Source organism: Antrostomus carolinensis, unplaced genomic scaffold, assembly GCF_000700745.2.
Source record: "Antrostomus carolinensis isolate BGI_N321 unplaced genomic scaffold, ASM70074v2 scaffold26104, whole genome shotgun sequence".
NCBI classification, from domain to species: domain Eukaryota; kingdom Metazoa; phylum Chordata; class Aves; order Caprimulgiformes; family Caprimulgidae; genus Antrostomus; species Antrostomus carolinensis.
This window is the reverse complement of record NW_010310495.1, coordinates 23,199-38,750: the sequence shown is the minus strand read 5'-3', so window position 1 is coordinate 38,750 and position 15,552 is coordinate 23,199. Positions and strand designations below refer to the sequence as shown.

The following is a 15,552-nucleotide window of genomic DNA, read 5'->3' as shown; positions in this document are numbered from 1 at the left end:
TGTGGAGGACGTTCATGCTGTACTCACAGAAATCTAGGAGGAAAAAACCCATGACCTATAAGCCATAGTGCTAGTCAGGACACCCATTAGCAAAGCCTTTGAAGATAGGAACTAAGGGTTAGAGAGTCCAAGTCTTTGATTGCAACTCTTTGTAGGGAGGACCTGAAGGCAGTAATAACACTGTACTACACAGATTCATAGGCTTGGAATGTCACCATGACTTTAATAGCCCAAATAATCACCTTTCCTTACAGTCCCAGTTGAAGATATGATTTGTAGAGGAACTATAATGCATCCCCTGTCCTTTCTTGCACAGTTTCCAGCTTTTAACAGTTACCTAATTAATTCTTTAAAATGTGTATTGATTTAACTTATTAATCTTCTTACTCCTTTTCAATAGCTACTGTCATGAAACTGTTGTAAAACAGACCCACACTGCTGCAAGTGAGGCCTTGTCTAAACTGTGTAGTTTTAACTTACTTAGTACAAGAATGGCTTTTGTCAATGCAGATTAAGTTGTAGTAGCATTGACCATGTCTGTTCATACCAGGGTAACTATGTAAGTAACCCCAAATGATGTGTAATTATGTTGTTGACACTGGGAATATCTGGGTGATATAATTTAACTGTCGTAGTCCTCCTGGTAACCTAAGGTGCGAGTCATTTGACCTTCTGTGCCTCTTTTCACCATGTATAAAAATGAGAACAATAACTCATCATTATCCTAGCCTTAAAATACCTGGAGGTACTTTGTTATTACAAGACAGGGGAAGCAAGTCCTGTAATTACAAGGGTAGAAAAACACATTAGTAGAAAGACCAGATGCTTAGGCATACATGCAAATGGGAGATTAAAACCTTCTTTTCCTTCTCCCTCCAACATAATTTTCTACAGATTGGAATACTGCACTTTGTACTTTTACAAGAATAAAGCTGATTTATCAGGCTGAACTCTAAGCTATCCTAAAATATCAAAGCCTAGGTTATTATCTTACTGTCTAAGCTAAGCTAGGCTAAGCACAGCAGTGCTTACATTATCTGAGGCACATCTTCATTGCACAGTGGCAGAAATCCCGAGCAATTTACTCAGTGGAGTTACATCCTTGTAAAACTCATGTAGCTGAAACACTGGAGCCTCATGTTTCTGCTATTACATGAAGATCTGGCATCACAGACATATTTTTAATACAAATGACCATGCAAACCTAAGAATTGTGTATCTTTTTGATGAATGCTAGTTATTTAGCTCATTTTCATTCCTTTTCTGTATACTGCAGAATAAAGTGTAATTCTGTCCTCACAAGAAAAACTAGGTGTAGTCTAAGCTAAAGCTGCCAATTTCTGTGTGGCATTGTCTTCAGATTCACTGGAAACCCACTTGTCCAGATACAGTTGTGCATTCTTCTGATACTTGTTACATAGTTAATTATAGACTATAAGTTGAAGGAAGAATATTTTTGGGTTTAACACAGGATTTATTTTTAAGTTGATTGTTATTAGTCTGAGCTTGGTTTTTAGTATTGTGCACTGCTGCTTTTTCCACTGCTTTCATTCTTTCATATTGCTTCTATACCACAAGCCATTGACTGTAGTTCTTGGAGCAATGTATTGCTAAAGTGAAATACTTGCACACATGTAACTATCACAGTATTTTTTTTTCCTTTTGTAAGTATTGCCTTGGCAGTAAGATTTGAGAAGGCAAAATAAAAATTAGGTCCAAACACCAATTATTCTGTTTCTTTTGCTAGATGTATCTACGCCAGAGGCTGGAAGAAAATTACTGGATGCCTCTGTAGTGAACGGTGGCCTGGCACCACAAGGAAAGCACAACGGAGCCACACAAGCGACAGTACAACGCAAGAGACTCCTTAAGGCTCCCACGTTGGCTGAACTTGACAGCTCAGATTCAGAGGTAAAAAATTAAGACGCAACGTGCTTCTCGATTTGTCAGAGTTGAGTCTTACTCCTTCATTTGCTGATCTTGATCATCTGAGAAGTGATTTTGCAGATTAGAATCTGAATTTTCCATGACTGCTTTGTCAGCCCACAGAACTTCAAAAATATTAGATCAGACCTCAAAAATGAGAATATTCTTTTAAAAAGTTAAATGCTAATTTTGGCCTTAAACCCAGTATTTACTTATTTTTTTTTAAATGCCCAATACCTGTCCACAGTATATATGTAGCAATTATGCTTTTGGGGATGCAGGAAAATGTGTTGCACCCTTCTGGCACCCGTGCGGGAGCTGTCACTGAAGGCCTCAGATGTGAGGCCAGTCTCACTGTACTGGCTGTTCAATAAAGAGCATCTGCTGTGCCAGAGGGGTTGCAGTTTGGTGCAAATGACAGTGCATTAGTTTGCTATATAGGCTTGGGAAGTAGCACTTAAGTGTTTTACAGATAGGGACAAGCAAATAGCACTTAGATGGAGAAACAGCTTTGAGTCCATCCTCTCTCAAATGCAGAGTTAAAGATTTTAAAAAGCTTAAAAAAGAGTAAAGCTTAAAAAAGCTCACTAGCTTAAAAGCTTCATTATAAATGATCCTCAAGAAGTACCCAGACAACATCCTCAAGAATGAGCTTTGTGTTCTGCACCAGTATTATTGAGTTTGTACCTTTCTGAAAGTTAAGCTGTGTGGAAAGCACATGCAGCCAGGGTTTATTCACAGAGGCTGTTTAGCCTGGGGAAGGCCGTCTTCCCTGACACTCTTTCTCTCTAGTAAATGAGAAAGGAGGCGTTTTCTGACAAGGCACTTACAAAAGCACCTAAGCTGAAAGATAGGAGTCTGGGGAGGAACATGTGTGGGGAGAAATTTATCTCTTTGCATACTGTCTTGATCTGTGAAAGGTTGTCTGTCTTTGTATTAGGGGTTATCCTATGGGTGACTTGTGTGGGTGCATGATTTGGTGCGTCTGTTTTGAAAGCAGAAGAGATTTGCATTCTGAAATCTCTCAGCAGTCTTTAAAATTACAATACAGGCTCTATGAGGTTTTGTTAATATGAATGAAGCTGGGCAGGATGCAGGAATATTAAGACCTGTCAATGAGAGCTGGATCTTGAACTTACAGCTTCCCAGCTTGTAGCTCAGTGCATCTTGAAGCCAATGCAGCACGATAATGCACGTGGTAAAATGTGCAAAAGTCAGTAAAAGAAAATTCTGTAAAGGGAAGTGTGAAGCGATTCTTGTAGGAGGGAAAAATAAGATGTCTGACTGCAACTATGGATTAGGAATGCTGTTTAGGCAAGCAAAGTCATATAGAATAAGCTGTGAAACATACAGCAAAAGATAAATGGAAAATAAATCAGCCACATGGAGCTGTCACAGAGAACAGATGCTGTACTGGTTTGAGTCAACACAAGTAGATGGTGAAGCAATTAAGATGATTAAGATGCTCAGCAGAATACTGGTTTGGGCTCAGGAGCAGTGCTAAAGCAGTGTAAATAAACAAACTGAAGGGAGTTTGGGTGAAATTTTCTGAGCTGACAAAGTGAGTGGGATATAGAACATTTGAAGAAAGCAAAGATCGCTCTGTCAAAATGTCTTATTTATTTCCTGACTTTTACTTTGCATGTAACACACAGAAGAGTGTATGTGTTGTCCTGATTGCCTGTAAATGACTTGGCCACCTCTTTGCCTGCAATTTGAATTGGGCTTAAACCTATTTAGAGTTACTCACTGGGAGTTAAATTATGACTATGTGATGCCCTAAATTACAGGCTGCAAATATCTGCACTGCTGAGCTGCAGACCTCCAAATGAGCTATGATGCAGAAGCATTTTCTTCCCCTTGCATCCCCTTTGTTCTTCTCTCAGCTGTGTTGTGATGCAGACTACACCCCAACACTCAGTGTTGCCAACCAGAGGTGAAAGGGAAGGTCTGATACAGCCCTATGCCCATTTGCTGGCAAGGATGGATGTTGTAAAAACCTTTCCTGCTTTCCATCCTTACTTTTTTCTGCATTGCCACTGGAATCAGTTTCAGAGGGGGAGCAAGAAGTGCCATTTTGCTTTGTGTGGCTAAGAGAAGTAGCAAGCTAATAGTGATTGTTGATAGAGATATAAAAATGGTATCTGGTATCTTCCTAATGAAGCCACAGGACAAAAATCATATCAGTAACATATTCAGATGTTTTAACCAGATGCCTTTAAAGCTGCAGCTTTCTCAGTACATGTAAAATTCTAATTGTTTAGCACTCTACGGAGAATTGCACAGTCGTGGATGTTGGGTTGATCCAGCCTCAAATGTAAAATGTCAGGTAGTCTTCCATAATAGTCAACAGCTACTGTATTGATATTAAGAAATTCATACAATGGTTCATCAGTACTTACTCCACAAGATTTCATTCGCAAAAAAGCCTTCTCAAAAAATCATAGGGCAGTAATAGCATTTTTAGTGCATGTGTTTGTGCACAGAAAAAGTAATTTGAAATGACAAACCAGGAATACCTGTTGTCTAAGTAGGATGATACATCCTTCTGTTCTCCCTGGGTTGGTTGTTTATACTATTTTTTTATACTTAGCCATTGGCTCTGGCAGTTCCTTCCATCTCATTCTTTAGAATAAGCAGTGTGGCTCCTAAAGGCCTCCTAAGAAGGTCTTTATCATAGAGAAGCCCCTTACTCCTCTATTTTTGTCCATTTCTTTCACTCTGTTTTTTTCGAGACTCCTAGGCCACTGGGATAGCCAATGTTCATCCACTACTAATGAAGTAACTAGGAGTCTTTCACAAAAATGAGAGCAAGATGGAGACATCTACATGTTACCTAGTTTTGCAACATCTGACTGAGACGTCTTGTCCATCTCGAGTTCAGAAGTGGAATGAAGAATAGTCAATAGCTGTTTCTTTCCATTGAAAGGTAGCAATTAGCGAAATTAGACAGACATGTGAAACATTTCTGTAATCCCTATCTTACAGTTTTGCATTAAAATATATATAGGCTTTTGATATTTTCAGTTGTGCACCTTGTTTTGTCTCTCTTTTCTCTGTGACAGTGTTTCAGGCACAAGAAAAATAGAAGAAAAATTTGAACAAAAAAACCCAGAAAAGCATGTAAATAAACTCAACGTACAGACTGTTGCTTGAATCATGGCTCAGTCTTTTATAAAGCTCTACAGCATAAGACGCCAACAACTGAAGCATTTCTAATTTTTGGTCAGGACTAGGTAGGGTCCCACAGAACCAGAGACTTCTCTAGAGCAAGGATTGCTTAGATTCTGCTCCAGAGACAGCTGTTCCCTCCCTGCTCCTCAAAACACCCTGTCTGAAGCCCTGGCTGCTTTTCATTCATAAAAACAAGTAACATGGCACCATGGTTATGTTTTTTTAAGTGACAGGCCTACTTAGTTCTTTGTCTTAGCTTGTTAGTTTCTCTGGCAATGGAAAAGTAATCTTCCACTCAGAAGAGCTTGATTTCTACAAAGGGAAAAGTTTAGTAATTCCCTTTGTACAGGGGTCATTCTCCTTCACAATATTTAAATGTTTCTGTCTAGACTTGTGGACACTGTTGCACCCCTTCTAAAGAACAGCACATCCAATTGTCTTGCGAGTTCTCCAGCGGTCTTTCAAGGCAACTGTACAGCAGGAAGCAGTGATAGGCAAAGCTGTCTAAGCTAGTGCTGTAGCGAAACTGTACTGGTCTCTGGAAGTAAAACAGCTGATGTAGCTAAATGTGCTGCTCAAACCTCCCTACAAGCTTCCCATCACAACTGTTTTGCGGTGTCATACTTAGCACATTAAAGTGAATATATTGTTTTGGGATCTGAGCTGGTTTGTGTCCCTTTGCAGAATACTGTGAGGTGGCATATATGTGGGAACGGTATACATCACCGTGTCCTCACGTACAACCCGTACCCCTGGGCTAAGCATAAATTACAGATTACCTGGTAGGAATTTGTAAAGGCCACTGTCCTGTCGTGCATGATGCTCATTGAGGTGATCCTGCCAGCTTTTCTTTTCTGACTTGCTGTTACCAAAGAAGGCAATCTTTCAGCCAGTGGAGGTTTACCTGCTTGCAGTTCATGTAACTAAGGAAATTTGTGAGAGAGAAGCAAAGCTGGATTTTGGAGCAGATGACTTGTTTGATCTATAAATCTTGACAATTTAAAAGATGTAAGTCTCCTTGGTTAAAAGCATTCACATTAGAGCTGAACAGCATTTACACTCAGTCCTTCAACTCTTTTCCTTTGGGAGGGTCCTGTGGTGATCTGTATCTTGCTGGTATCTGGCGGCTGATGACAGAGGTTTTAGGTGAAAGCAAAGGATTTAATAATTTGGGCGGCATAGTGCTTTAGATAATTTAAAGTTGTTAGTCAAAGCCTATTTCACTTTCATTCATCTTGCAGGAATTGCTCTTTGCTGTTGTGATGAAACATGCTTATGTAATAAATGAGATTTCAATACAGAAGAAAGTAGAAACACACCAAGATCAGGGATTACAGAACAGTGCAGTGGAGATCAGATTAATTTCTCTTTACCTGAGTTACTTGAGTGGCTCTCATTCCTTTGGAGCCCAGAGAAATCCAAGCACTGATTCCTTGCTAGTGTGAGATATAAAGTTGAGTTAAGGTATGTCCTGCAGCTGCAAATCCTTAGAAATCCTTAAAATTAACATATTACAGTGGATTCATGCACCTCTCTTCTGACCTCGTTCTTTCGCGCAATAGTTAAATACACTGAATTCCAATCATGTACCATTTATTCCAGTTTCTAAAAAAATTGAGTGTTAAAAATTCCATTTACTTGGCACTATGTAGAGTCAGTGTTTTTCTCGGGACTTCTTCTAGGGCTTTGAGTGATTGCATGGTGCAACATACCTTTGAAAGCTTATGATTTCTGTGTGCTAAGAAGTAGTAAGAGAAGGAAGAACAATCCCTGAGGAATTCTGTTTCTTTTCCTCTTGCCACACAGGAGGAATCAGTGCACAAATCAGCGAGTAGCAGCAGCATCTCCCCCTCACAAGTGGAAGACCCCTCTCAAGAAGGCACCAGCAGCCGAAAGAGTGAGTTTTGACGAGAGAGCCCAGTGGCTGCTTTTACACACTTCTGTTGTCTTCTGTTCTATTAACTTTGTCTGAAACTTTTATAGAAAGCTGAAGCTGAGTGTTGTTAATGCAATAAATCTCCAAAGCTGAACCCTAGAACCTGCAGAATAGGTCAAATGTGATAAACAATTGGAAGGCATTAGTTGGACACTAAATCTGAATATCTTTGTGAAACAGAAGGTGGATTCATACTTGAATTTGATGTGGAACTGTAGAGGAAGTCAGAAGTGAATGGGAGGTAGTTCAGTTATGCTCATCTCATAAAAAGATTTGTGACTGCAGAAACACATTCTAACCTAAGAGCAAATTTAAATGTTTCCTGCATCACTGTGGCAGTGAATTTACTTGCTTGAAAGATACATAGCAATCACCACTATTTCTTGTAAGTACTTCCTGCTAAGAGGGGAGGATCTGTTCTTTTTTTTTTTCAGGCACAGTTATTGTAGGCTTTACTGCGTAACAATATTTTTCATTTGTTTTAAACTATCAGTTTCACTGGAAAGGTTTTGTAATGAAATGTATAATCTGTGCATGTATTTTCTGTGCACAATGGCAAAATAAATAGAATAAACCAATACTCTGAAATACTGAATCTATATATAATGGTAACTGGACAGTAGCATGCCTATATTTGCCAGTTTTATGAGTATTCCTATTCTCTCAATCTGGAAAACGTGATGAATGTGATACCTGTCTTGAAGATGCTCTGAGTACGCATGTGTAACTTCAGCCACCAATACTGGGAATTCTAGCAAACCAGCGGGTGGTTTAAGTACCGAGCAATGTTATCCAACAGTCTGTCGTACAAAAACTAACTTCTTTATACTGATTGAATTTTAGTGCCTCCAAAGTTCTTGCCTATATCATCTACACCACAGCCTGAGAGACGGCAGCCACCTCAGAGACGACACTCCATTGAAAAGGAAACACCAACCAATGTGAGACAGTTCCTACCACCTTCAAAACAGAGCTCCAGATCACTTGTAAGTGGAGTGGGTGGTAGGAGAGAGAAAAAGAGGCATGCTAAGAGTATAATGAAAATTAAAACTTGGCTTCAGTGTGATTAGAACTTGACTCAGAGAAAACTCCTCAATTAGAAACAGCCCTTGGCTACTAAAGACATTTTGATATCAAGATTTGAACTTTGTCTCCTAGCATATTTATCCAAAATCCCAAGTACAGGTGCCTCAGAAAACATTTGCACTTTGATTAGGACTCTGGGTAAAGCTACGTGTCTTGGTGTTATTTTGGAATGTTACCAAAACAGATGAACTTCACCTTACTGATTTTCCATTTGAATAGAGACAATTCCAAAACAGTGCATCTATTTTGGGATTTGGGGGAATTTTTTAGTTAGTGGAAGTATTTTAGATAATGTCTGAATGAATGGAATGGTTTCTTTTCTTCCCACCTTAAGAACTTGCGTGGTAATGTTTATACATGTGAAAGCTCTTTCAGTAATCCAAATCAAGATTTGTCTATGTTGCTTTGTTAAAGTTACTGAGGCAAAAACATGTATTACTGCTTGAAAAGAAAGTACAGTACTTTGATCAATTACCTTTAATTGAGAGCTGTTTTCCAACAGGGTATAAACAGCAAAGGGTATGAAATCCTGGTTCATTTATGCTAACATACTGATTAGTGCTTTGTAATTTCATGCAGGATATGTTCCTTGTCTCTTTTCTTACCAGCAGGGTTTCGGAGTATGCCCCATGAGGTGCTGATGAATAGAGAAATCAATAAACACATCCTAGTTGTGAAAGGAAGGGAATATTCACTTGCCCTGTCTTGTAATGCAGTGGTATTAATGGGCTTTGAAGAGTGTTTTTGTTGGCCCAAGAGCTGATCGCCAGGATACAAACCTACTAGATGATGAAGTTGAACAGTAACAAGAAAATATTAATCTCCAAATATTCCCACAACATGCTTCTTCCTCTTCTTTCCAGAGGGACCGCTGGATTTTGTTTATTCCATCCTTCCAAGTAGAATGTAGTTTTTCATTCCAGGTGAAGGTCAGGTAGTAGCATGTTGATAAACGTACAAGACAAGTAGGCTTCTGCCAAAGTTAGCTTGGAGCAGCACATACTGCACCAGAACCCAGCTGGAGGTTTTCATTCAGCATGTGTTTGAAGGCACCATCCTATAAAATGGATTGCCCTGTCACTGCCTGCTGCACTCAGTGTATGTGGAAGCACAAGCTTTGTTTTCTGATAGGCCCGGAGTCATTCACAAACATACTGTTTAAAGGGAGGAGGGGACAAAGCGTTATATGTTATACTGAAGCATTTGCCCCATCACACTTCTAGTGTTTTTAAATATGTTACATTGTAATGTTGATCTTGTATATATTTGAGGCGATCATGCAATTTAAAAATCTCACATATGAGGCTGTTATTTTAAATAGGTCAACCAAGTTCTTAACAGGACCTTTTTGTCCGCACACATATTTTTCCCTCTGTCAGTCTGTTCACTGACGTATGCCTAGAAAACTATATATAAAATAAAACCATTGCAGAAAAACTAATTCCATTATTCCACTCCCCCTTACAAATACTAAAGGAAAAGGGAGAAAAAGCTGTTAGATAAGTTAGGCTAATGTGGGAACACAGGGGAAAGGTTTTACTAGTTTCTTTTGTGCTTGGGGTTTTTTGGAGGGTCTTGGGTTTTTGGATTTTTTTTGTCTTTAGAGAATTGTCACGTAGCTTGGTTTTGTCTATGAAGTGAGAAAGAAGGAAAATCAGTAGTAAAATGATGTTCCGTTAATAAGAACCTATTTTATTTGAAGGGTAGAGAGCTAATTCTTTAACTTGGCAATAGTGCCCTCTAGGGTGTGACAGACAACTCCCACAGTACTTTTGTTTTTAGTTTTGGTAGATGATTTCTGGTATGCTGGCACCGGCCCAGTTCCCCGCTTTGGCTTACTGCAAGTCTTTCCTTCCCAGAGGGATGCAGCTTCTTTCAGTGGCTGCGCCAGATGCTGTACATGTAACATCGCCGTTCCCAGCCTGAACGCTTCTCAATAAGTGCAGAATATAACTTACTTTTTATTTGACCTCACACTTCTTCATCCCTTCCCCCAGGATTGATGGAGTTTCATTTCTTATCACCTGCTCCTGTCACCGCAGTTTCCCTCCAAGGTGAAAGAGGCTTCGTCAATACATAGCCCTCAATGCCAGTGAAAACAGGCAGGAGTTTGCTACAGTCTTTTAGCAGGATTAGCAAGAAACTGGTCTGTCTTGCATACTAACGACAGTTTTGTGAACTGGGGTCTCATCAGACAGAGGGAGTTAGACCTAAGCAGGTGGGGAGGGGAAACAAACTTGGAAAAATGCCAGACAGTCCTTTCGATATGTCACCCTACCAGTGCCATGTGGAAAGACAGGGCAGCTCAGTGATGTGGGGGGGTCATCAGCCCTGGTGATGTGCTTGCTGTAGTGAGCCGACTTGGTGCTTAATGAGTGAGATGAAACCAGTGTCCTGATATGTACACGTGGATGCCTTTGTAGTCTGTTTTCTTTTTTTTTCTTTATTATTATTATTATTACTACTTTTTCATGACCCAGAGCACCAAAGCTAATGGTTTCATTTATACACAGCATTCGCTTCTCTGCTTCCTGTTTATTGTTCAGGTTCCTAGGATAACCAGTTTATTTCCAAGGATGAATTTCAGACCACTTTTTTCAACTATGCAAACAGCTTCTCTGCTAAGCTCTCATCCCGTTGAAGCAGCCATGTGTGGGGTGGCAGGGGCTATGTACTATCTCTGTGAGAGAGCTTTTGCCAGCAGGTGGAAACCCGCAAAGGTTTGCCTCTTTTTGCTGGCTTTGGAAATCACCTTCACCAGCATGTTCCCTCCTAGGGGAGCACTTCCTAAGCTGTGGCAAGAATTAAAGCTTAGGCTGGGACATTGCACCTGATTGACATTGATTTCAATGTGTGTAGGATATTTGTGTGTCTTCAATCACCTCTCGGGCAAAATAAATCAGTTCTGAAAGGACAGCAAACTAAAAATGCAACATCACAAGATTATCAATGGGACAGACTTTAAATGTTACAGCACATGAAGATCCTGTAGCAAAAATCCAGCAAAACTATTGTAATCATTGGACTATGTTGAAAAGAGTAAGGTTTTATGTTTCTACCAGGGTACACTATGTAGAATGGAAGGGCATTTGCAGTCTGTTTTACTTGAGAACCTACATATTGTTTTGGTCCTTAGCACACTTACGTATCAGAACTTGCAGGATAACTAATAGCTACGTACTAGGGAAGGCAAATCTACTGAAAAGAAAAACTAATTAATTTACCCCTATGTAGAATTGAACATGAATAATTTAATTTTTTCCTTCATTTGTCCCAGCCAATAAGTGAAAGTGTGAAACCTGTTGCAGGAGAGTTTATAATTCAGATATCCAGCTGACTTCTTAAAAACTTCTAGTCTGCAAGAGCAACGACAGTTTAGAGTGTTTGACTAATTGTGAATTGCAGAATTCAGAGGCCAATCCGGCATTTGTTCATATTGCAGTTTACTGGTGCAGCTCATTTTAATGCCTAGTGACATCTTTAATGAGAAGTTTTACAAGGAATATGTTAGTGTAAAAAAATGTGTTAGTCATAAGGACCTGCTAGGTATGTCTATGCTGAAAATGACCTACAAAGCACTTTATTTCACATTGTGGATATGTAATCCTTACTACCTGCTTTTCCTGAGTAAAAAAAAATTACACATATACACCTTAAGCTATCGCGGTGTATATAAGATGATTGCCCAAAGTGTTAAGCCAGTTCTCAAGAGGATCATGGAAACTTAAAGTCTGAAATAATATTTTTAAATAAGATTTTTTTCCCTTTTAAGAATACCAGCTTATCTTTAATATTAAAATAAGTGTTGAGTGCAGTTCCAGAAAATCAAGACTATTCAAACCACATTTTTTTTTTAGTTATGTTCTGTTGTATGCAAGTGTTGCGGAGAGCTGAAGTTTTCTTACTTGGAGCTGCTAATTTGGGTGCAGATTATTGTTGGAAGTTTGAGCAATAACTCCAAAGCATCATTGTTTAATGAAGTTTAGTCAGTGCTTGGCATAATTCTAATTAATTTCAATGCCTTAGAGCTAGTGTTGAGACAGAAGATTTTCTTGTGTACTTATTTCTATCCCAAAAAAGAGGGAAAAAAAATCAAGCTGTTTTCTGAAATCAGCATAATATTTATCTTTCATTTAATGTTGCATTAACATTTTGTTGTCCTTGTGTAACCTCTGGAATTAAAACATTAGCATTTAAACATGTGAACATTTTCTATGTTTCCCCTGTTGCCTGCTAGCTATTTCTATTTGCTTTAGCAATAATAATTTTCAATTGGTACAACAACAGGCCCACACTATTCCCCTAGTACCTGCTCTACACCTGTAGCAGACCCGCAGACTTTCTTCAAAGGAGCAGTATTCCCTGACGTCATCGTTCTGTAAATTAAAGGAGTGGGCGTTCATGAGGGGGAAGGAAGAGCTTCAAGTAAGAAATGTATTTCGGAAGGACTTAAAGCTCTGATTGATTACAAGCCTCAGTCAGCCTCATTCACCTCGGACAGTTTCTCCCTGTCTCCCACGATGCAGAATCGCGGGTTTCGCTGGCATTGTGTGCATCACGCTTTCCCACCCACTTCCTCTCCCGTCTCGCCCCCGCCTTCAGCCGTGCTTTCTCCATAGTGAGGCAGTTGCTATGGGAAGAACTCAGAATGAAACCCTGAGAGCTGCCGGTTAGCTGTAAATGTGCTCATAAGGAACAGAGGTTATTTTGTTTTGGCTGTGCAGTTTTACACCTCAGAGCAAATTGCAGTTGCTTTTGATGTAGTTTGTTCTTTGCAGAAAACTAGTGATTCTATACCCCAAAGGTTTAGCTGGCAAATCTAACAAAGTTGACTCAATTCTAGTCTTTTGTGGGGTACCTTAAACAGAGTGAAGTTTCTTTGTGTTCCCTTTCTAGATAGGTAAGACAACAGTTTTTAACAATGTGGTGGTTCCTAAATGCTAATGTTTGCCAGGTCTGCAACATAGAAAGATTTTCTTTTTAATCTAATGGAAAGACAGAACAGACCTCTGGGTATGTGGAAATGGAGCATTTCGCTGCTAATCCAATTCATCACTTCAATTTATAAACGAGATCTCCAAACTGTCAACCACGTCTTTGTATTTGCAGGAGAAATTTCCTTCATTTATTCAGAGAGCATTACGTGTCATTGTCATTACTGCACAGTAGCCCCTCTGGGCTGACTGAAAAGGTTCACTAAGCATAAAGCCATGGGAGTTCCCACAGAGGTTTCTGTCTTTCTGTTGGAAATGTATAATCAACTACGAGGCTGGATTACAAATTGGGTTGGTGCTTTTTATTCTCTGGTACCAAATTCAGGAGTTCTCTACTCAATATTCTCCTAAATGCTGTAATACAGACCAGACACAAAATTTTGTAAGGGGGAAGTTGTATTGTTAGTCTCTGTTTGAGTCTCTGCCGTTAATAATGCAACACTGGGTAACCAGTTCTCCTGCTTTCTATTTGAAGGTTGTTCTATAAAGCTTAAATTGCTGTTGTTACTTTCCTGGGGCAGAAAGGAGAACTTTTCTGCCTGAACTGCTCTAACTTTTTGTAGTCTTGGTGGCATTCTGATCGTGTGAGCACCAAGATGTGGTACCACTGAATAAAAATTTCTGCTAGAATGGGCTACTAATAACTTTCCTTGGCCGCTCTGGGCACCACAAAGTCTCAGAGAAGTTGCGTGTCTTCAAAGAATATACTTAATAGTAATACCACCTGCCAAATTACCTTTTCCCTTTCAAATTATAAACCTGAATGTTGATTGGTTTGAAACAAATCTTTGAGAGAAGAGTCAAGTGGTTTGAGGAGGAAAGATGAAGAAGACTGTTACTGTTGTGAAGGCTGAACATCAGACCGTTTAGATCACACTTACGCAGTCTCCCAACAGTTTGAAACTCATGTGATGCCCATGAATGAGCCAATGCTATTCCAGTTTGAAGGGAGAAACCCTCTATTTCTGGAGTTACTAACCGGGTGACTGGTTGTCTAGGTTGAAGTCTGGAAGAAACCATTTGGCTTTGAAATAATATGAGTTTTTTTGGCTTCCAGGAGGAGTTCTGTTACCCAGTGGAATGTCTGGCTCTGACGGTGGAGGAAGTCATGCACATCCGTCAGGTGCTGGTGAAGGCAGAGCTGGAAAAGTACCAGCAATACAAAGATGTCTACACTGCTCTCAAGAAAGGAAAGGTAGGGCTGAGTCTGTGGAGGCTCTGAAGCTTATTGAGGGAGGCTGGTCACACAAGCCTCCCATTTACACATTTGTTTCTTACTCTCTATTGGAGAAAAAGAAGGAATATCCACCAAATTCCCCCTTAAATGTATGGGTCAGCTTCCTTGAATTACATGCAGAAGCATCAAAACTTCTCATGGAAATACCTTATTTGTTTAGATTGTTTATAAAAATGCAGTAGTGTTTGCAATTATCAGAGCTTATGTGTATCTGCGTGTTTTAAACTTCATTGACTGAAGTGGTTTCTGTGCCCATGCATTCTGCAGTATTGCTTAGCATTTCTGTTCCACAAGAGAACTACAGCTAGCAGTAGGAAATTCCAACATATTTTTCATATGAATCCTCACTATCAAGCAAAGAGGGAACGAAAGCCTTCAGAGAAGTCACACAATATTTGATGCCAGAAGGAGGTTTAATATTAGAGAACTCATTAACTAACACATTTTTTCCTATAAACTACAGATTAGGAATTGGTGTTTACCAGTAGAAGGAGTGTCCTTTTCTCCCACTTTTGACTTGTGCTTCTTGAACAACTCCAACAAGTGTATTTTGACTTCACAATGTATTTTACCTGCAGGCCTACCTGTGTCTATTATGCAAATTTATTTAAAATTTAATACATTTATGGCAGAGGAACAAGAATCTTAAAATGTCATTCATTAAGATTCAGCTGTTGCACATTGTCATGATGTGTAAAACTTAGTAATGAGCTTTTATAAAATCTCCAAGTAAGTTGATGTTTTAATTACCCCACTGTTAAAATTGTTCACTTTTATTTCTAACCAAATTTATCTACCCTCACCTGAGTCTTTGGATCTCAGAATGCCATCTTTTGTTTGACTGCAAGACTTTTTATTGTTCAATGCCTTTCCTTCCTAGAAATGTTCTTAAGCTGTGATCCCTACCTTCTTTGAATAGATGTGATTTATTATCCCGCTTAAAGCACGTTTTCCTCAAGTAGCATTTTTATAATAGCTCTTTCTTGCACCTCCTCCAGTTTCTGAGAATGTAGGATTGGAAGAAAATCATCAGATGTTATCACAGGCAAAAACTTCGTGTCCCAGAACCTGACCCAGATGGTTAGGAACAATTTCCAGCCTAAATATATTCATGACTGAATTTATGCCCATTTGTTCTTGTGTTCTTCAGTTGTAACAGTTACTCTTCTTTACTGCTGTTACTCAACTTTCCTGTCACT

At 39.3% G+C, this 15,552-nt stretch overlaps 1 protein-coding gene across 1 annotated transcript in view; it reads left to right on the top strand.

Annotated features, from left to right (window-relative positions):
* Window positions 1–15,552, top strand: part of SPIRE1 (spire type actin nucleation factor 1) — a gene marked incomplete at its 5' end in the record, with an annotated part of 44,917 nt that overhangs the window by 27,055 nt on the left and 2,310 nt on the right. Inside the window, 5 exons of the mRNA XM_029084619.1 lie at window positions 1,748–1,911; window positions 6,907–6,997; window positions 7,880–8,022; window positions 10,669–10,842; window positions 14,174–14,311. Of these exons, the coding sequence (XP_028940452.1) occupies window positions 1,748–1,911; window positions 6,907–6,997; window positions 7,880–8,022; window positions 10,669–10,842; window positions 14,174–14,311 (710 nt within the window). The remainder of the gene's footprint in view (window positions 1–1,747; window positions 1,912–6,906; window positions 6,998–7,879; window positions 8,023–10,668; window positions 10,843–14,173; window positions 14,312–15,552) is intronic.